This window comes from Aricia agestis, chromosome Z (genome assembly GCF_905147365.1).
Source record: "Aricia agestis chromosome Z, ilAriAges1.1, whole genome shotgun sequence".
NCBI classification, from domain to species: Eukaryota; Metazoa; Arthropoda; class Insecta; order Lepidoptera; family Lycaenidae; genus Aricia; species Aricia agestis.
This window is the reverse complement of record NC_056428.1, coordinates 35,678,264-35,702,189: the sequence shown is the minus strand read 5'-3', so window position 1 is coordinate 35,702,189 and position 23,926 is coordinate 35,678,264. Positions and strand designations below refer to the sequence as shown.

General features: G+C 35.5%; 1 protein-coding gene across 3 annotated transcripts in view; it reads right to left on the bottom strand.

The window, feature by feature from the left end:
• LOC121738968 (tyrosine-protein phosphatase corkscrew-like) overlaps nucleotides 1–23,926 on the bottom strand; it is a 38,359-nt gene that overhangs the window by 11,546 nt on the left and 2,887 nt on the right. For 2 of the 3 annotated variants that reach the window (XM_042131260.1, XM_042131261.1), the window contains exon 2: nucleotides 18,343–18,505. In XM_042131260.1, the coding sequence (XP_041987194.1) occupies nucleotides 18,343–18,505 (163 nt within the window). Of the gene's footprint in view, nucleotides 1–7,262; nucleotides 7,373–18,342; nucleotides 18,506–23,926 lie in introns of those variants that run through there. The other variant, XM_042131262.1, reaches the window with a different exon arrangement.

Genomic DNA, 23,926 nt, shown 5'->3' with positions numbered 1-23,926 from the left:
AATGGGCGTGATAGTTTTTCCCTAAATTGTACCACAAAATGTAAAGATTGTGGGATATACTCGGGCTCGCTCCGCACTCGCTCGCCCTGATTAAGTAATGTATCATCTCCTGCTTTATTTCGTTTCGATTTTAAAGGGTTTCATCACATCTAAACGAGAAAAAACTTTTGCGAAATAGCGATACAAAAGAAAACGTGAAACGGTGTCATGTTTTTTGAGGTATTCGTTTTGTTTTCGTAAAGAGATGAAACTGATTTTCCAGGTTGGTTATGTACATATCGATGGAAAACAGTATTGTTTGTACATAATCAAGAAGTTGGTTAAAAACAGTATACATTTCAATTTCCAGTATAATTCGGGAAGCCCCGACCGCTTCAATTAGTCTCTTAATTATTATACACGTCATCTTAGGATAATACGTATAAAAGAAAAGAATGTCGTCATTAAATCAATCATCTTCATCTGTAGATAATAAGTATAGTAATAAGTAATAACTAATAACATCAGAGACCGGTTAAACTGTCGAGCATGAGAAAAGTGTAAGCGTCACAGTTCATTGTTGTCGGAAACAGAGTTAATATGTATGATGTTATTAAAAACGTGACTGCCATCGCTGCTCCTTAACTAAATTTTAGATTTGCATGTCGCAATGGATATTTTTATTGATCATGCACGTGTCAACAAAAACCCTCCTAGGTACACTTAGGGTTGGTAGCTATGGTTTTTGTCCTTAAATATGCATCCATACTTCCATACTAATATTATAAATGCGAAAGTGTGTCTGTCTGTCTGTCCGTCTGTCTGTCTGTCTGTCTGTTACCTCTTCACGCTCAAACCGATGAACCGATTTTGCTGAAATTTGGCATAGAGATACTTTGAGTCCCGGGAAAGGACATAGGATACTTTTTATCCCGGAAAAATGTACGGTTCCCACGCGATAAATGAATTATGGCGGAACAGAGTTGCGGGCGTCATCTAGTGTGAATAAAGAACGGGAGATCTACCAAAGATAGAATAGTTTCTATATAGTAGTTCTTTGGCAGAAACTTGTTTCCTATGTTTGGAGAAAATTTCAAAAAGAATTAGTTTTCAAATAACTGGTTTAATGCTGGATTAAACTACTCGAAAGTGTATATCATTAAGGAAAAGCTGTTCCAAATAGAAAGCAAAAATATCGATATCATGTCGATCACGTGCGTGAAGTATAAAATAAGATTAGCTTCACGGCAAAAAATATAGACCGTGTACTCGGAGATAGAAATTATATTATACTTGGAGCGTCTCCGTATCATCTCAATTTCTGTGTGAAGTACTTAGTACCAAGTAATTGTTAGTACCAAGTACCTGATACCAAAAAAAGTAATTTTTCATTTTATATACATTTTTAAGTTTCTTTAGACCTTAAATTTATTTCGTATATTACTACTACTAGTACTACAATTAATTAATAAGTTTGTAATTACAACTTATTCTTAAAGTGACCTAATTATTATCCTCAATACTTTCCAACTTCAGGATTTTATGTATGTACTACAAAGAAAATATCTTTATTTCATACTTAACTATAAGTACTTACACGAAACAATCATAAAAAGTGGTTTTCTTATAATTATTATTCTATAAGGTCAATGTGTCGAAGTCCGTCTGGGAGGTAAGTCCGTCTAGCGGCAATAACTTCCATATTTTAACGACTAGATTCATATGGCTCAGTGGGTAAAACAATATTGCAGAGTTAGTTTGATCTAAGAAACAGACGTGTCGCTACTAACTACCTGTTACGAAAAAAAACGATCTCAATTTTTTTTCCGTTTTGTACTCGCAGTCTTTGCCAAAAAAATTAAAAAAAGTGGAAATACGAAGGAGTTTTTGGAGTTTCTTGGATTACATAACATCCTTTTACTTATTACTGGTGTCCGATTCTTTAATTTCGTTATTATCACCTGCAACATGTGTCTAACCTAAAATTGTAATAATTGGGAAGTCCGTCTAGTTTTCATAAGGAAAGGCCGTCATATGCCGGTCTTGCCTCGAATCAGATATTGTCAACCTTTACAAATATACATGTCTTTATTGTTAATTTGCATTTAAACTTCGGACAACTAAATCATAGCATTGCCCAAATTTTACTGCACAAAAAGACCATACAAGAGGGGCTGATAAAAATTGCAAAAGTTATAAACAACAAAGTAAAAAAAAGCGTTTGGTTTTTTTAATACTTATTCCAAAAACCAAAAATTATTTGAGATACTCAAAATTTGAAAAAAGATCCTTAAAGAGCATGAAATTTTCTTAAACAAATCCTACATCCCGGACCAACAACCCTTTTAATTTTAATTGAGCAGCGACAATAATGGTAAAACGCGTAACTTTCGCGTGCATGGCCCCAATTGGGCACATAAACTAAAACGTTATTTTAACTAACTAAATATTAATATTACGGAATTAAAAAAAAATTGGTACTCAAACAATAATCAAATCAATATTAAGTAGGAGTATGTTGAAAAATGTCTCATCCCATAAATGATGATGAAGCAAAGTTGTAGATTTTACCGGCACTAATTATTAATATAATTTTGTTGTAATAAACATTTATTTTTATACATAGTGTTTAATTTTTAAAAAAAATTACTATAATTTAAATGAAAATGTTTGCAACCACTTAGACTTACGATATGCCGGACTTGCCTTAAAATGATATAAAATTAATTTTCTCTGGAATGCGAACCTTATTACCGACACCTTTAACACATATTTGAATGGCCGTTTTGCGGCTTTGCTAGAAACCGTTGCCATGCATTTTACTTCACAAGTTATGGCTATACTGCTGCTAGACGGACTTACCTCAAACTGTAAGGGAAGTCCGTCTACACGCCGAGTTTTTAAAAAATACCTCATAAGTAAAAAAATACGGCAACTAAGATTGTTTTTAGATCATTATAGGTCTAATCAATATATAGCCTATAATTTCCGATGACACAAGTTACTTTAAAAAGCAAATCTCAAGTCAATAAATTATGTTAAACTTTAATTTTAGAAAAGTATTTTAGACTTCGACACATTGCCATAGTGTTTCAAACAGCTTGGACCCCCTGGAATTACGCCGGGATGTAGCTTCACTCTGCATCCTCTATCGGTTGTATCACGGGGAGTGCTCTGAGGAATTGTTCGGAATCATACCACATGCAACTTTTCGCTATCGTCCCACGCGAAAAACATACCATCCTCATGACCTTGATGAGTGGCAGTCTTCCACAGTGCGTTTTTCGCGTAACTTTCTGCCGCGCACTGTAAAACTCTGGAATGAACTGTCACCAGCAGTATTTCCGGACCGATACGACCTGCAAACCTTCAAGAAAAGAGCGTATTCCCTCTTAAAAGGCTGGCAACGCACCTGCAGCTGGTAGTTGCTTACCATCAGGTGACCCGTTTGCTCGTTTGCCCCCTTATTTAATAAAAAAAAAAAACATTGACCTTATATTCTTTGCAATCAGACGTGAGACTATAATTACATGAAATATAGAGCTAATGTATTTTATATCTCAATTGTTATATTTTGTTACTTATCATTATTGTTATAGCTGAAGTAATTACTATAATAAAGTGGATTTTAACAACTTGCATTTTTTATATAATTTTGGTAGAAAGTTTTATTTCCACCAAAATTAGAGATAAGGTGTTTACGGGAAACTGGTACAACAACCACCACTTAGACGAGTTAGCTTGTGACGGAATGAAGTGAATGGCGTATTTTTTATGCTTTGAGAATCAATGGTATTTTGTAAAAAATAATGTTTTACACACCCTCTTACCAACTAAAATTAGAATTTGCGAGAAAATAATATTTAAATAAAGAAAAACTACGTGCACTAAAGTCATAACACATTAACTTAAAAACAAACCAAAACTCTGCCGATATTCAAAATAACAACATGATATTATTGCCCACCAAAATTGCATAAAATCGGGGGTTTTGTGATGAAACGGTTTTATTTCATTTCTGGCTGGAAACTGGTACTACCCAGCCCACAGCCACCTCCTAAACGGGTTAGGTGCTCCATCGATATGTCATCAATCGCATACTGTATGAGTGTTGAAGATAGTCATTACTTATCAGTCATCACTCATATTCAGTCAATACGACTAAGTAAATAAGTATTATACAGGGTGCAATTAAACCTACCTGCCAAATTCTTTTTGGGGCTTAGGTATCAGTAGGTGGGTCCATTAAACAAAAAAAAATAGGGTGTTAACTTTTTTACAATAACATATTTTATCCCAAAAAAAAATCGATGCACAATGGTCACTTCATAAGTTAATAATAATTGCGATATTGCGACCGAGCTAGTACATCACGCCGCACAGATATGCATTCGAGACCGGTTATACGTAGAGGTAAAGCGGGGGTGACGCGCGGGGTGGGAGGCAGGAGGCCCGCCGCTCGCCGGTCGCCGGCGACCGTTTAGTACCACGCGCGTAGTTGTATAGCTGATACGTAATTATTTTGTTTGTCACGGTGCCCCCGGCCCCCGCGCTTTAATTAGTGTCTGTTACAATGTACCTACCATAACCACGATCGAGTGTTATGAAATGTGGAGGCATAGGTGGAGGTGCTACATTTTGAGTGGCGAAAGTTTACGCGGAACCCAGAGACTGTACGAGCAAGAAAGCGTTCCTCGTCTTCGTAACAGCTGATTGATGATTCTCGAATGCAGCAGCTGTACCCTGAATCTGAATCGCGAGACAATCAAAGACTCGGATTATGGACAGTTCGCACTTCGCAACACCTGCACACGCCTAGCCAGCCTCAAAAACATGCCTCTGACGAAGTTAAAAGTGACAAAGTTGTGCTTAACAAAATTTTTAAAGACAATGTGGTAGGAACGTCAAATTTTGACGTTCCTAAGTTCGTCAAAGTATGAAGTACTTGTACTATTATCTATTCTGTGGTATGAAGGGAAAATTCGCAACTTATGATAATAACAAGAATGCAGTGACGGATTAGCCCTTAATCAAATTAAGCAATTGCCTGGGGCATCACGTCTGAGGGGGCACCAGAAGAGTAAAGGTTCAAAGACCGATTCTAGTTGAGATACGGATAGGGCATTAAGTAGTCTTACGGCCGTTCCCAATATTTGATCTATCTCTGGTTTTGCCCTACTAGAGATAGGAATACCTCACAATTGACATAAAATATATGTCTCTAATGTCTAATGTGAGCTATTCCTATCTCTAGTAAGACAAAACCAGAGATTGATCAAATATTGGGAACGGCCGTTAATCCGTCATTGCAAGAATGTCAATGGAAGGACGGGGCGGGGTCGGGCCGCGCATGTGTCCATATTTTGTAGTGTTTGGTAGGATAACTTTCGGAGGCTATTTCTCAAAATTTTAGTACTGAGTGATAATAAAAGAAGAAATACGTGTATTTTTATTTTTAACAAGGATCAATATATCCAAATTTGGCAGGAAGGTTAAATTGCACCCTGTATAAGCAGATTTTTTTGGTGACTCGATATTCTTGTAAATATCATGGACGAATAAATATACACATTATGCAAGACTTAAGAGTAAGGCACGACTAAAATATTAAAAAATATTTAAACTCAGCTAAAGAAACTTAAAAGCTTTGAATCCAATACAGTTATTTTACTATAATATTATATTTTCGAGTAAGTAATTATTATACTAATTAGTTACCTATACGGACCTGCTTCATTTTGTACTATACTTACTAAATGACAAAAGTTGATAGGGTTTCGAAAAGATTTTGTAACATAGCCCAAAAATAGAAACTTAACTGGCCTGGCTAAAAACTCATTGTAAATAGATTAAGTAATTTTTAATCATACTTCTTCGACCTACACCTATAGGCCGATCGAAGCGTAAGGCTCTATAATATAAATGAGTAGATTCGATTAAGGCCATCCCCTGAGCAAACGACCTTGACCATACATATTTTGCCGCGTTACTGAGATCGCGCCGAAATCCTATTTGTTTTACTTATTGAAATTGTCGATCTATTGGCGTGTGTTTCAAATAAACGTAATTTGTAAATACTAGGGAGATACTGAATGTATGCTTCAATTTAAATAAATATCTATTACTTTGGAAGCAGATATCATGAGTATAATAAACAAAAATAGGAGATTATTAACTATGAAAGGAACGTTCATATACTGAAGATTATTGCTGTATTTTTATTATAATTTTGTAGCTTTCAAATTATGAGTTAAGGTGACGCCGTGATAAGTTGGCTGCAGCGATATCGATTTTTCTCAGTAACTAAAGCTAAGAAATTAAAGTTCATTGTCAGTATTCATCATGTCTTTATCTTTGAATTAACCATAGCATAACACGATTAGTCAACTTTTATAACACAGAATAATTAACCAAAAAGACCTCTATAAAAACAGGGATTCTAATTTCGCCAACAGAAGGCGTAAGTGACAAAACCATTATGTCACTTACGCCCTTTTCCATTTCTTGTTTTAGATCGCTTGTTTTCTGTGAGAGGCCGGGCCGGCCTCTCATAGAAAACAAGCGATCTAAAACATATCCAAAACGATTTTTTACTTTAACGCGGCGTCACCTTAACAAGGCTCTATAACCGTAAATGACGGCATCTCCGTAGATGGAGCGTCTTAAGTCCCTGAAACTGCACACGCAATGCGCAGCGCTTTCAACGTTGCGCCGATGCATTTTCGGTCGATACTCTAAATACGACGCAATTCCTGATAATTACAAATATTTACAAAATATATAATTACAGATACATCAATAATAATCTTAGAAACCAAAATTAAAAAAAAACCGCAAGTTTCAAAAGGAACTTTTAAAAAGCCTTTCGTAACCACTTTGTTATAAATACTTTTCATTTAAAATATAATTTAAAAGGAACCAATATGCTTTATAAAGAAGCTAAGAGTATAATATGTATGATGTAAGTAACAGTTGTTTGTTGATACCGGCCGTCAACTGCCAAGCTAAGCAACTTGTTGATTCCTAGCCACAACATTATCTAAGAAATGCATGACATGATATTATGGAATAAGTATAATCCGAAGGCGATTTTCTGACATTCCTATGAGTTTACTGATTAAAAATCTTAGATCAGAATAAATAATGATAAATACGGGCATAAATGTACTTCCAATGAAATCAAAATAAAAATCTTTTCGATAACTGTGCTTCACTCTTAATGTAGAGTTAGCAAATGTCAAGGATTTTACCAAAAATAAATAATTTTACCAATGTTTACTTACCTCTGAAAAGTGTTGCCGGCAGCTGTGACTTGTGATTATTGACTGGAAATATGAAACGCCCAGCAAAACAAGGATTCTGAGCTTTACTGCGCAGTTGCAAGCTGCACCTACGCAAATGCAGCTTGTGTCCTTCTGATGTATGATACCCTAGTACCTTTGTTGCAATTTATGCACTAGATGCGATGCTGACAACATTGCCAACTTCAGCTGTTTGTGCCGGCATGTTGCCACCCTGAAATGCACCGTATCAGATGCATCCAGACAAGACGAACCGCGCATGCCCTGTTTAAAATCTAGACCCGTGAAAGCCTGCAACTTCAAAGTCTAGACATGTACATAGCAATTTTAATCTGATATCGATAAATAATTGTTACTTTATTCTCGCTTGATTGATGCAAACATCTACTTTTCAAGTAGGTAGAGAACTAGAGACTATGGTGCGTAGAGACCTAACGGGTATTTCGAAATTATCTCTTGCAAATTTCTTTTTTCTTTTATAAAGGATTTGTTAGTGGAAACTATATTTTATTTCCTCAGAGCATAGCGATTAGCGACTATCTTGTTAAAGCTGATGCGCTTTGTTTATTACCTGAAAATAACGGAAAGCGTTTCAGCTTTCTATCTTGGCTGATTCTATTTTTAAGCATTTCAAATTAATATTATTATGATTACAGTATTATCACAAAAATGTGGCTTTCAATAGACGACGCTACTTTCTTAAGGCACGCTAAAATTTAATTTATTAAATGCTTTTCCGATGCTTCCTCAATTTCGGGCGATGTGCCACAGCTGATCACCTAATACCTAAACAATGTTTCAACACGATTCAATCGCCCGCTACCATTCACAATAGGTACATAATATTTTGCTGGTCTATCCCTAACCTTAAATTATTATTATACTTAGATAATATAGGACATATTTGTATGTATACAAATATGCATGTGCTTCAAGCAATTATAGCATTACTACTGATATTTATACCGTGATCACGCAATATGTGCAATCGATTACAATTTAAATACATATTTAGCATAAAGGAATGAGCTAAGTTAACGAGCACTATGAAAACTAAATTAAAGTATTTAATTCTATAACGTCTTTTAAAGCAACTTAATCATCGAAATACCAGTACAGTAGACCCGCGTTAATCCGACAAACCTTTTGCACGGCCGTGTCGGAACTCGGATATTAGCGGATTTGTCGGAATATAGACTACTCCTAGTACCCTACTCCATACATTTTTACACATTACAATATCTTAAAAGCATATCGTTGAGGGTTTATCTGAACTCATTTTCCAACAAATCATTTTCCTAAACCTAGGCTCTTATCAGCAAGCTGTAACCGTAACCGCGGTTGCATGCATTGTAACAAAAAAAATACGTACCTAGAGTTTGGGCAAGTTAATGTTTATGATATACCTACCTTAGTTAACCAGTAATAGGCATGTCGGATTACAAGGGACGCCGGATTAGGCAGGGGCCAGATTAGCGGGGTTCTACTGTATTTATTATTCGTAGTTTATCATAAGCGTCATATACTTAGAATCGCCAAATATACATCGTGTAACAAAACTAATATTTCAGGATGTTTATAAGTACATGGGCGTACCGAGGGGGGGGGGGGGGGGGTCAGATGCATTATTTATTTTTTATTCTTTATAACACCTAGCTTATAAAAAATCTGTTTTTTCCCCCCTGGCCCAGAATCTGCGTAATTTGCCCACCCCTGGTCTAGAACCTGGGAAATTGCCCCACCCCCCCTGCCCCAGAACCTAGGTACGCCCATCTATAAGTATATAGAGTATGAAAGTAGCAGCACTGCAGGAGTAACTTTCACTATGTAATGGATACATACACACTGTACTATTACAATATTTTGCGCCTTAAAACATAGTGCACTACGTATCTTACATTAGAGCTAAAACTATTTTTTATAGTGAGTGATAAAACTCTTGAGATCTTTTATTTTCTAGACATATATTGGTTTGCTGGAAATGCGAAATATTGTTTAGCATCCGTGGATGGAATTGTAGGATACCTAAGTAGAGTACTTGAGTAGAGTAAAATGCCCAGAAATGTTGATTTTTTAAAACGCCTGACCATTTTCGCTCTGTATATGTTACGCTCAAAGACCAAAAACGCTCAATGAGCGGAAAAATAGCTCACAACGCGTTGTGGTCACAGTAAAACAGTCACAACGCGAAATTCGCGTTGTGGCTCTAATGAAAACGGCCACCTGAATACCTACAGAATTTATATTTTTTTTTAAGAGGCCACTTTATTTTCGCCGCCCCATGTACGAAATCTACCGAGCCCTATATGGACGCTGCCTATACGGCCTATTCATAAATCCAGGGCTGTTAAGCATATCATAATAATTTCCAGTTCTCACGGTTAAGTTTAGTCAAAACATCGACAATATTGGTGTCAGCCTGTATCGATAGTATAACGATACACACTATGCTGTCAGGTGGTACGCCACAATCAATATTACGAATAAACCATCTCTTTCACAGTTCTGTGTTCCTGGTATTTCGAATCGTGTTGTTATATCTTTGATACTATGTTGTTGCTCTATGAATATTTAATATGTTTCCCGAACAATATCTTAAAAACTTTTGATAAGTATATGGAAATTTTTCGTGCTTTTTTATAAAAGCAAAAGTGTTTGTCCGTCTTTTATTTTTTATGCTGCAGTACATAAACGGAAACAGTCTAAGTTCCGGGGGGAAAACGTATTATATTTATTATGATAATTTTTATCTCGAAAAAATTTACGGTTCGCACGCGATATTGCTAAGACTGTAAATGCAAAGGTGTCTGATTGTTACCTCTTCACGCCCGAACACGAGAATGAAGATACAGGATAATTTGAGTCCCGGGAAAGGACATAGGACACTTTTTGTCTCGGAAAAAAGGGCAGTTTCCGCGTGACAAACGATTACGGCGCAACGGAACTGCGGGCGTCTCTAGTTAACTTCATAAAATCTTTAAAGTAAAAGTACTACTTAAATTATTGATTGACATTTTCTGTTTGGTCACCAACTCACCACATATTAAAATAGAAAAGTATTATGAACACAAGTCACGTGACATTACATCATAATAGGCGATCGACTTACAAATTGAGTGATTAATAATTCTAAGCACGTTGAGGCTGCGACACAAACAACACATACATTAGTTAATTCCAACTACTGAAGTTAAATTAAGTCATTCGAACTATTTCTAGATCCGTCCGTTCGTCTTTACAGAAGTTGTAAGAAAATGTAATAGCTACATATATATTTTTATTACATAGGTAGATTATAGAAAATGTAACTTCCTTCGCTTCTAGATACAGTTTCCATAAAAACAAAGCATTTTTTTGGGCCACGTACCCAAAGGATAAAAATTGAACCTAATTACTAAGACTTGCCTGTCTGTTCATCTGTCCTTCTGTCATAATCACCAAACATAATAAAACAAATATTGAAGGGTTCCCAACCAACAAACGCGACAACTCTTTTTGGTGCAGTCGGATAAACATTATTGACTCAAAAGTTACCTGTCCATTTTTGCGTTCAGTTCTAGTTAAATCCAAAATCGATGTTAATGAAATCATACATTGCAATTACCATACAAGGCAATCATGTGACTCAGGTATACCTGATGACTGGTTTCTCGGAACATGGTCCCTCCAAACCAAATTACATGATTCATCACGTTAAGTATGAGTTAGACTTTTGACAAAGTGAAGAGGAGTTTATAAAGAGTAGAGGTCAATGACATCTTGTTAGTGATGCTGAACTAATATCGGTGTGAACCATAAAGTTAATATTATATACCTAGCGGAATAGAGAAGCAAAGGCCTGAGCAAGAGAGATGTCACTATCAGTAACACTACGTGGTAAAAAGGGACGTGTGATGACAGTAGCACTCGTTTTTTGACGTCCAGTCGGCACGTGCCGCACGTTGACAATTTAATATCATAGAAATCATGTTTAATCATGCTTGTGTAAGTGTATACGTACACATATTTTTACACACAGATGAAACCAATTTCGGTTTCGTTTGACAGCTCGAGATTGTTGCTCTATTCCGCTAAGTATAGCTATATTATTAACTTTATGGTGTGAACTAATCCTTAAGGCAGTCATAGATTTAATGATTAACTTTAATATTACTTATAATTGAAGATTTTGACGTAAAGTATTCAAAACATCTTTTGTTTATACTCTTTATTAAAATACTAGATGTCCCGCGCGGCTTCGCCCGCGTAAATTAGTAATTTTACGGAAACCGTACATTTTCCCATAAAAATAGCTTATGTCCCTACTCCCTTCACTTGGTCTACTCTATATCTGTGCCAAATATTGCTATAAAAATTGCAACAGTAGTTCGTAATTTCTAATATTTCCCCCGTTTTTCCCACATTTTCCTGAGTTTATTCGGTCGTCTTAGTCTTAGCCTATAGTCTTACTCGATAAATGAGCTATCTAACACTGAAATAAGTTTTTAAATCGGTCCTGTAGTTCCTGAGATTAACGCGTTCAAGCAAACATACTCTTCAGGTTTATAATATTAGGTAGGTATAGATTTTTTTAATTATCGCTTGACAAACTCGAGTCTCGATCTAAAAGACTACGAAAAGTACCAATAACATGGTATAATAATATGGTAGTGATGATAATGATGTTGATGATGAATTTAATTTGCATAGTAGCATATTATGCTTTCCGTTTTTAAAACAACGCCAAAACTACTAAACTTGTATCGATAAAGAATCAGGAGTTCTCTCAGCACCTTCCGAACCACGGTATACCTCGGTGCAAAATCTTACTTGTTGGTAGTATATGCTTAGAATACTTCTCACGAAACCGAAGTCACCACATGTTTCCCAATAAATTTTGAGGAGTTCCCTCGATTACTTATGGATCCTTCATCAGATCACCACTTTTGTGAATATAATACCAAATTGGGATGATACCCCATATACCAAAAGAAAAATTTTGAAAATCGATTAACAAACGGCGGAGTAATCGTTGAACATAAGAACACGGACATAACACCTCCCCCATTTTGAAAGTCGGTTAAAATTGTAGCCTATGTATTATTCTGATCATCTGATGTATAAGCTATATTATTGTAAAGTTTCATTAAAATCCGTTCAGTAGTTTTTGCGTGAAAGAGTAACAAACATCCATACATCCACACATCTATACATCCATACATCTATACATCCAAACAAACTTTCGCCTTTATAATATTACGTATTAAAATATTAAAGTTAATATATTAAAAAGGGCACTTTTCCTATTATGCGGATTATCGCACGCACGCGGATCTGGTCCGCATGCAAGTTACTCACATGACACATCCTATAATTCCATGTTTTACCTGTCATGCGGGCAATATGCGCGCGGCCAAGAGCAATTCTCAATTTCCACAAAAAACATGTACACTCGTTATTATTGTAGTATCTAACATTATACTCGTAGGTAAGAACAATTATAATTATCAACAAATACGTTATAGGTAATAATATCATATTGTTATAATAATTTTATATTATTATGTTACTTTGATAACTGCACCCAGTTATCGAACTATTCATAGAATAAACATATTATATTATGTACATTTTTCTTTAATTGCTACATGTGACTTATCACGTGTAGTGCTCGATCCTAGATTGTCAAGTGTTAACCGCTTATAGCAATAAAATAATATTACATACATACATTATAAGAATACGATACATTAGTTGATATTACTTAGTAGTTATAAAGTTACTCTAACTGCCCCACTCAGGGAGGAACATTAACTACCTTGTAATTATTTCAAAACTAGCTTTTGCCCGCGGCTTCGCTCGCGTGAAATTCGCAAATCGTGTACAATACGAATATTCTTGCAAATCTCCTTTAGAAACATGATGTTTTTCCAAGACCAAAAGTAGCCTATGTTACTCTCTATCCTTTCAATTAAGTCGATGCCAAAAATCAAGTCAATTGGTTGCTTCGTTAGGCTGCGAAGAAAGGACAAACAAACAAATACACTTTTGCATTTATAATATTAGTATGTGTAGCTGTTACCCGCGACTTCGTAGGCGTTACCATAGTATAATTTAAAGCTTTCCGCATGTTAATCAAACGACACGCAAAATCTGCATGTTTAGTTTTGGTTTCATTAATTTCACTTTTAATAAATAACTTACTTTGATTCTAAAGAAGGAGATGCTAAGTTTGAATAAGGCATATATATCTGCAAAAACCGTATTCAAATCGGATTACTGATCCGATTTTCGTGTTAAAGAAAAAAGTTTTATACAAAACCTTGCCCCCTCTTTTGTCCCCTTAGAGGGGTGAGGGAAAAAAAATTTATACACCAGATATTAAATTGGAAAATACAGTTTATAATATGATGTAAGTTTATTCAAGAAAAAAGTTTGATACAAAATCTGCCCCTCTTTGGTCCGTTTGAGGGGGGGCAGGGGGAGGGGAATTTATACACTAGATATGAAGTTGGAAGAAGACAAATATATCTACGAAAACCATATTCAAATCGGATCAGTAGTTTTCATGTTAAAAAAAAAGTTTGATACAATATCTGACCCCCTCTTCGGCCCCCTTAAAGGGGTGGGGGAAAAATTTTATACACAAGATGTTAAATTGGTAAATACAGTTAATAATATGAAGTTAGTCCATTGAAGAAAAAAGTTTGATACAAAATTTGACCCCCTCTTTGGTCCCCTTAGAGGGGTGAGGGCGGAAAAATTTATTTACCAGATGCTAAGTTGGAAGAAGATAAATATATCTGCGAAAACCGTATTCAAATCGAATCAGTAGTTTTCGTGTTAAAGAAAAAAGTTTGGTACAAAATCTTACACCCACTTTTGACCCCTTGGAGAGGTGGGGGGAAACATTTTTGTACACCAGATGTTAAGTTGGGAGAAGACAAATATATCTGCGAAAACCGCATTCAAATCGGATCAGTAGTTTTCGTGTGATGCTGGAACAAACATACAGACAGACAGACAGACAAAAAACTAACCACAGTTTTGGCTTCTATAGCGATGTAGTAACAGCCCCCGCATAAGCGGGGGCTGTTACTACATCGCTATAGAATTCTGTACATTAAAGATATCCAAAAAATAATAATATTTTTTGGATATCTTTAATGTACAGAATTGTCATTTCTACAGTTTTATTATATGTATAGATTTTGACATAAGCCCCATATATTATCTGTCAAACTCTTCATTAAATTGAAGTTTAATCATAGTTAAATGTCTCTGAATACGGCAGTTAGAGTCTTACCGCCGTACTCAGACAGATATTTAATTATGATTAACCTTTAATTTAATGAAGAGTTTGACAGATATATTTTTGACGTGGGAGAGCCATGCTTCGGCACGAATGGGCCGGCTCGACCAGAGAAATGCCACGGGCTCACAGAAAACCGGCGTGAAACAGCGCTTGCGCTGTGTTTCGCCGAGTGAGTGAGTTTACCGGAGGCCCAATCCCCTACTCTTTTCCCTTCCCTACCCTCTCCTATTTCCTTCCCTCCCCTCCTCTATTCCCTTCCCTACCTTCCCCTATTACCCTATTGGGTAATAGGGGAGGTAGGGTATACTTAAAAGGCCGGCAACGCACCTGCAGCTCTTCTGATGCTGCGAGTGTCCATGAGCGACGGAAGTTGCTTTCCATCAGGTGACCCGTTTGCTCGTTTGCCCCCTTATTTCATAAAAAAAGATAATGTAAGGGGGCTTTTATATTTAAGTAATTAATGTTCCACTCGGAGTGCGGCAGTCACTTATTATATTATTGTACTAAGTAAACTTGTTATTCTACAAATCCCATTAATTTTAAATGGCCACACATAGTGCTAAGGGGCTGATAACAAAACAAAAAGTATTACACAGCTAATTTAATGTAAAAGTAACTTATAATCAGCCAGGAGTGTAATAAATAATATTAATACACTCCACAATGACTTGAATCGAGGAAGATAACACTATTAAACATACCCTAAACGAAAAAACGCAACGAAATTAATAATTAAATATATTATGAGTAATTTTTATAATAGAATATGATTCTCTTATAAAAATTACTCATAATATACCTAATTTGATTAATTTTTAGAGTGTTATGTAAATTTTAATCTCCAGTTTCCTCAGTAATATGATCATGATATTGTACCATCGAGATGCTTAACTTAATTTAATGGTTGAGGACGTAAAGCGAGTATTTGGGCAAATTCAGGAAAATAAACTAAACCTCACATAGAAGAGCAAGGCTAGTTTATCTAACAACCGGAACAAAATTACAAGAGTCAACAATGGATATTCTACCGACCTTGTGAGACGGTTTTACACTTCCCAATATTGTGTAAGACGACAAACTTTACCTAAATCCGTACTAGTATACTAATATTGTAAATGCGAAAGTGTGTCTGTCTGATACCTCTTCACACCCAAACCGCTGAAGTACGTATGGAGGTACTCTGAGTCCCGGGAAAGGACTTTTTATCTCGAAAAATTTACGGTTCCCGAACGATATAATTTTGGCGCAACGGAGTTGCGGGCGTCATTTAGTTACAAATACTATCCCTGTCTGTCTATAAACTCTTTACGCGTGAACTATTCGTAAACAAAATAATTTCTAAATATCAAATGTTGAGGTTCTATATTCTAAATTTGATTGTTATCAGTTCAATACCCCTCAGTGCCTATTGAATAAGAACATCCGTGGGCTGGTTAAGTGTAGTCTGTGAGATTCTAAGGAATTCAGCTACAGTACCTAATTTATTGCAAACGCTAATATTTAAATACTTAATATTGTTTAATTTTAAAGAATAAATTCAAATAATGTGACAGCGAAGGAAATTTTTCGCAGAAAAACCACAATTATTACTGGTCGATTGTATTGCATACAACCTAGTTGTATTTACAGTTAAAATATTATGTTTTTACTTTAAAAATGTTTTTGTAAGTATTTTTGATTCGTTTTTTATTGTTTAAAATTGCTATTGTTTATCATTTTCCAAAATTTTTCAGGTTTGAATTTTACCCGATGGTAAAATTCTAGCCTGAAAAATTTCTCTAAGTCTCGATAGACTAAAATTATTTTAAGCACAATCAACGATCAATATAAAGTACAGTTAAGTTATAAATTGGTTAAGTAAATTAATGTGCAAGCCCGTTGTATGCCCGCAATTGGTGTCAATGTGCTATCTACTATGAGACATTAGAACACTGTATTAACTATAATGGCACGCAATTATTCAAACAAAATATAATGGCACTGTTAAAAAGAATGACTCGGTTCTTCGTACAATCACGCAGAACGGGCAAATTGGATTATTATGGACTATGGTGTCGCGGTCGTCTCATGTAAAAAAAGTATAAAATATATTGCACTTATATATACCATAAAATATGTTCCAGTACATGTATAGTGACATCAGTCAAAGTAAGCCAGTAAATACTCTTTTAGGTATGGTAAAATATTGTAAGTGCAAAACAAATAATATTATATTATTTCAGTGTAGAAGTGGTAAATAATTATTATGAAGATAGAAAACGACTCTTCATAGCTTCCACATAATATGTTTAAGTTGTCTTAGCTGTTGGGACAGCAACATACTAATTAATTAATATTAGATACCATTTCATCCTAAATCAAACTAATGTTTAGGGACTAATCCTTAGAGATTAGAGAATATTGTCTAACCTTCTGATAAGCGGAAGGATAAAATGTTATATCATGCGGATGTCTCGTACGTGAGTGTTCAATGAGGACGAATTTTATTGCATTATTATAGTACTACTATACTAATATTATTTACTAACGGTAAATAATATTGGCCCGAACTGTACCAATAGAGAAATTATTTCATAGGCAACTTTATTTGGTTGGGTTATGTCAGTAGTCAGGTCCAGCCAACAGAATACGACTCACTAAAAATAGTTAATAAAAATAATATATGAGGATAATCTTTTTTAAATGATAATATTATTATAGTAAGAAAATACCACGGAGCTCATACAAAATACTCCTAATGGGAAATGTAGAGAACAGTATGCGTTTAAACTTTACAAAGGCGAATAACCTGTGTGGACTGTGGACAGTGGTTTATATATTGTTAATATATTCAATACATCAGCTATTTGTTCCTTCCAAAAACAGCAATGTATCATTAATTATTAAGTCAGGCAAACAACAATACGTTATTTTAGTATGTAGGAGTAGAGCTTACTATTTTATTATAACAAGCAAAAACCTGTGGGGGCGTCGAATGCTTTATATTTTTTGTTTATTTTACGATAGCCTCTCGATGGTAATCCAGTGTTTTATTGCGTATTAACAAAGATAAGGTAACATTATGCAAATAAAAGTACAGTTAAACCAATTTACCTGCACTGTTTAGGACATTACAAGTTACCTTTACTTATACGCGTGTCAATACCAAAAACAAAAGCGTCTAATGTGAGATGTTGCGAAAATAAGCTGTATATATATTTTATTTTTATACCAAATACTGAACAACTAGAAAATACTGTACAAAATAGAGTAGAATATTTACATAAAATTAATATTTAGTTTATTTCTTTTAAACAAAGTCAGCTGCTTCTGGAACTTAAGCTTTTGGGTTGAAAATTTTCAGTTTCAGACGTAGATGCATTTCTAAATTTGTATAGATGTGACAGATTTGCAATCATTAATGTTCGCGACTAATAGAGTTTCGTCTTTAATTTTCGTCATCTTCTTTCATTCAACTTTCGTTTTGGCGCATTCAATAATTATATGCGTCAACGAACGCAACGCCAACATTGTTATTTTTGTTTTTTTGGATAAGGTCAGAGGGTATGCGTCGCGGGCATGCCTCATGTTCACTGTTGACTGCGCTGTAACGCAAGCCCTTGACGAACAGAGAAAGGCACAGTGTGGAGTGTGAACAAAGCTATTGCGGTTTACAGAGGTGACTATAGCCGCACGATTTACGCCGCATGGCGAAAATCAAATGCATGCTGAATACAATCAAATAAATATATTATTAGTTATTACTAACAAATCAAATCTCTCTCTTACCTGTCTCCTGATCATGACATGACTGACTCGGCCGCGTACTCTAACTGACAGGACATACTCCCCAGGGTGGGTCAGGGACTCCCTCACCAGGAATGATCCATTCTTGCCCCTCTCCATCATCAGATGCTCAGCTTCTTTCGCTGACATTATGCCGTGAAACCATCTAGAACAAAATTCGACTGTAATGTATTTAAATATTGACTTTTTTAACCCCTTGACTAAAATTTGTCAAATGGGTGTTTAGCTGGTTTCAGACTATGCTATAATAATATAATAGCATATAGTATAATATAGTTCATAGCACAAGAATATCGCGCACCATACATAGCGTAAAGCATAGCAAGCCAGTACTATATATTATTGGCTTGCTAAGCCAATAATATATAGTACAGTACAGTATGAACGTGTCCATAACAATGTATGGTGCGCTATATTCTTGTGCTATGAGCTATATACTATATAATGCTATTATATTATAGCATAGTCGGAAACCAGCTTGACGTAAGTTTGATCTGATAGTCTGTGTGTGTCTGTGTCAGTCCGTAGCAACGTAGGTTTTTTACAACTACACACGTACAAAATACACACGTATACCTAGCTCATTATTTAAGTTTGTCTCCGGTTACAGTTTTTTGTTACTAGAGGTTTTGAAACAATGTGGGTAACCCTCGAATCCGATCAAAGTCAAGTTTTTGTAATTTTTTTGTATACCCCGATAAAAACTGTTTTCAATATAATATGAGTTTTAGTACTAAGCATATTTTATCATCAAAAATTTACATTCTTAATAAAAAAATAGTTTAATAAACTAAAAAACACGCTTTAAGCAGGCAGTTATAATTACAAAAATCTCATCCCATTCAGCAAACCTATTTTATTTAATAAACATATCATGGCCTATTGGCCATCTTGGATGTCCGCCATGTTAGATTTAAGTCACGTGTCTATTTTTTTTTGTATTCCTGACAGCAAACCTTTTCATTTGACACCCATATCATGGGGGTGCTTTTTAAATAGCCTGTCTGCCATCTTGGGGAGGCTTGGATTTGTCATGACGTTTATTATTAGCTAGTCATTATAATGTATTGTATTGTCATCAGAACTCTGAGCGTGAATTTCATCCTAATCTAAGACCGGGAAGTGGGTCAAATTAAAAGATTTCAAGATTTTCTTACAAACTTTTTTACATACATTGTTACAAGTGAAGCTAATAAAGCTAATATTAAAAGCGTGTTAATTACTTAAAATGCAACTCAGGTGAGTCACAATTTCATATAAATTGACATTTGATATAAAGTTTTGTGTCTCAACTCAAAGGAAATTTTACAAAAAGGAGCATTGACACCTTCTGTTCCAAAGTAGTCGGCAAAGTGAGACAAAGCCAGCTGTCAGCACTGTGACACAACGAGAAGGAAATAATTGAGTCACATGCGTATTGTGACGGGCGTGTGCGCCGTAATAGTCAGGAAAAAATCAAACAAAGACGTTTCACAACGTGACGACGATCAATAATAATTACTGATTACAATTGATCGTTTTTCCGATGGTTATGAAGGATCAGTAGTTATGTTGTAGCGGTTCCTGTAATTCCATTCTTATATTCATTTACCTCTATGATTCGGTGTCATCGAAATATTTACAGGTTAAATACACGATCACGAGCTTTTTTGAATAAAATCGGCCTAGTGCGAGTCGGACTCGCGCATGAAGGGTTCTGTACAGCAGTTACAGAGCAAAAATAACCCTTAATTTTTTATTTTATATAGTATTATTAATAATTATTAAATTACACATAATTTAGGCGTTTGTGAAAATTTCAAGTGCCTACCTGTTGCCATTATTGATAACGAGCAAGAAAGGCCAAAAAATCACGTTTGTTGTATGGGAGCCCCCCTTAAATATTGATTTTATTTGGTTTTCAGTATTTGTTGTTATAGCGGAAAGTGGAAACAGATATACATAATCTGTGAAAGTTTCATAAATCTAGCTACAGCGGTTCTTGAGATACAGCCTGGTGACAGACAGACGGACAGACAACGAAGTCTTTGACGTGGGAGAGCCATGCTTCGGCACGAATGGGCCGGCTCGACCGGAGAAATACCACGTCCTCACAGAAAACCGGCGTGAAACAGCGCTTGCGCTGTGTTTCGCCGAGTGAGTGAGTTTACCGGAGGCCCAATCCCCTACCCTATTCCCTTCCCTATCCTCCCTTATTCCGTTCCATTTCCATCCCTACCTTCCCCTATTACCCTATTCCCTCTTAAAAGGCTGGCAACGCACCTGCAGCTCTTCTGATGCTGCGAGTGTCCATGGGCGACGGAAGTTGCTTTCCATCAGGTGACCCGTTTGCTCGTTTGCACCCTTATTTCATAAAAAAAAAAAAAAAAAAAAAGACAACGAAGTCTTAGTAATAGGGTCCCGTTTTTTGCCCTTCGGGTACGGAACCCTAGAAAAGACCAGCGCTCTCTATTCCTTTTTTTTGTTCTATTCACGTCTCCCGTATGCACCTGGACAGGTGGGCGCATCAAGTTTCGGAGTGGCTAGTTGGCTACAGACTGGCCGACGAAACAGAGTCCGGCAAAGGTGGCGTGACGAACTGGATGCGTTCGATAAAAAGTGGCCAGTAACATCACAGGATCGTGAATTTTTGCCCAGCAGCGGGATGATAAAAATTGGGCTGCTAATAAAAATAATAATAATAATAAAATGCTTCATTCAAATTATTAAAACGCACGTTGGACAGTATCTTAGAAACTTTAAACCTTGATTTTATGAAAGTACGTTCCGTGTAACGTGTTGAACAGATTTTTGTTAATCTTCAAGCAAACAATATGCGAACCACAAACGCGTTGCTGTCTTTTTCTAATATAATATTTTTTTTATTAATCTATACTTTTAAACGCTCAATTCCTTTACCGTATACAGGCTACTATAATTTTATTTATTTAAATAAATATTTTTTGTACTAATGTTTTGTATTAAAATTTATTCACACATTCATATTGTAAAATTTAACATATAAAACACATAGTAAGGTAGTACTAACCTAAAAAGTCAAAATATGTAACTAAAGTTGCAGGTATTTTAGTTTATCGCATATAACCCCGTGATATAACCATAAACTTTAAGTGACTCATCGGAACCTATACCCACTTCCTGGTGACCTAGCACGGTATTTGGCAAGGAAGAAGGCCTCACGACAGGTAAAGGAAATTAACGAGGCTTTTATTGTTTTCATCAAAATCCTTTATCTCGCGGGAACCGAACTTTTACGTGATAAAAAGTATCCTATGTCCTATCCCGACACTCAAAGTATCTTCGAAATAATCATCAAATTTCATCTAAATCGGTTCAGCGCGGCGGTTTGGGCGTGAAGAAGTAAGATACTTACTATAAAATATGAAAATTTCATTTAAGTCCGACGCAAAAAGATCACGACCTTCGACAACTATTTGCCTGAATCGTCAATCGTTAGTAAAGTGGTAACAAAAACAAATAAACTTACTAATTTATTAGATCTGTTACCATTAATTATAATTTTATGATGCACTCATAGACAAAACAATCCACTATTAACATGCATTATATAATCCATACTAATATTAGTGAAAGTGTGTTTGTCTGTCTGTTACCTCTTCACATCCAAACCGCTGAACTTATTTTGCTGAAATTTGGAACGGAGATACATTAAGTCCCGGGAAAGGACATAGGATAATTTTTGTCCCGGAAAAATGTACGATTCCCGCGTGATAAACGAGTTTTGGCGCAACGGAGTTGCGGGCGTCATCTAGTAATTACATACTCAATTTAGTGTTTAGAAAAGTTTCAAAAAACTTTAGCGGGCCATCCACTAATCACGAGTATTTTTAGAAATTATGCATTTGACAGATTTACAAGATCTGTCTATTAGTACCTAGAAATTTAGAAAAGCGCGTCGCTACACGTCACGTTGCGGTCTGAATTGACCCTTAGTAATCTAGCTTTAGAGTTTAGACGTTTAGACCCACATACGTGGTGCATTTTTGATGGCTGAGTTTTGAGGGCGTGATCATAATATATACCTAACTTGCTCAAAATTAGTTGACAGCGAGTAATTTAATTTGATTGACGTTATATTATTAGAAATTACCAGCTTACACCTTATTTTTGTAACAAACAAACTTACAGCGTATTTTTGTAATTTACATGATAAATAACTCATACAATTAATTAATGTGCATATATTATAAATAAAATTAAAATACTCAGAATATGTAGCAAGTGTTACAAATGAAAATCACGCTAATATAATTAGTTATAAAATCGAAGAATGCGAGTGTAATCTATCATCCACTATAATAATAATTTCTAATTTACTATCTGATAAAGTACAGTATTCTCGTAAAATCTCGTGGTCAACTAGATATACTAAAAGCTAGAATACAAAGGAAATACGAATTCTTTATTAAACATTTTTGTGGCAATATACTATACAATCTGGATGTAAAGAATTATGTAAGACAATCTGTCGTATGTTACGTCCTTGTCCGATACGTTAGGGTTGATTCAGAGCGCAACGCGCGCGTCGCTTGACAGACCAGGACAAAATATAATCACCACGACGTCGAAATCAGCAGTTTGCAATAATAGTAAGGGTTTCAATAAAACATCAAACCAGTGTCCATAGTGTCCAACCAGAGCTAGAAGGTAGAGCTAAGAACATAATATACATAACCACGTACCTCCTACAGTTCATCGCGTATTAATCATTGTATGATTATCGAGTACCTGATTCAATCAGATCATAAATTAATAGATCAACAGGAAGTGTATGGCATAGCTGGTGACCTCCAGTTTCGTCACATCGAACCCACGACGGCCAAGTTAGGCAGTCCCTCCTACAATCTTTCGTCACTCTTTCGTCACAAAACGCCGTTTAACTTTAAACGCCGTTTAAGCATATTAGAAACTAATTATATTGTTTTATTGCCAATTTGCATGTTGAAATTGACTCTCCGATTATTGGTAATATTAATGTCCTAACTCCTATGTTCTTGGACGTCCTAGTATTTTGGACTGTCTAGGTCGTATCGTCTCTATGTAAAGCTATTTGGTTTGTAAGTTTTAAATTCTTGGTAAAATTGTGGAGTTCATGTTCTGAAATGTAATTTTAAAAAGGTTGGTATTTCTACCTACTTACAATTTTTTTTTTGTTTCAACATAATATTATAAGAATACACATTTATTTAATTAAGTAAAGTTAATACTCCAAACCACGAGGCTAACAAAATTTCAGACAAATTTAAAATACTTTTGTGGCTAACTTCGTGATCGCAGGTGAATTCTTAGCTTCCTAAACAGTTACACGATGGTACATTATGTCTAAGGACATAAAATTGTCTACTTGTACAAATAACCTTTGGGCGGCTATCAGCATGCGTCTCGTCGCGTTCTCAAGGGCTGGCGGTTGCGGACTGCGGTTACTCCGACCGCGTTTCCGTCGGAATTTCTACGATAATCATTCTTATTTTGTCGGCATAAGAGTGCTGTCGAGGGTAAAATAACTAAGAACGGCACAGAACATTAGAAGATTAGTCATCTCATC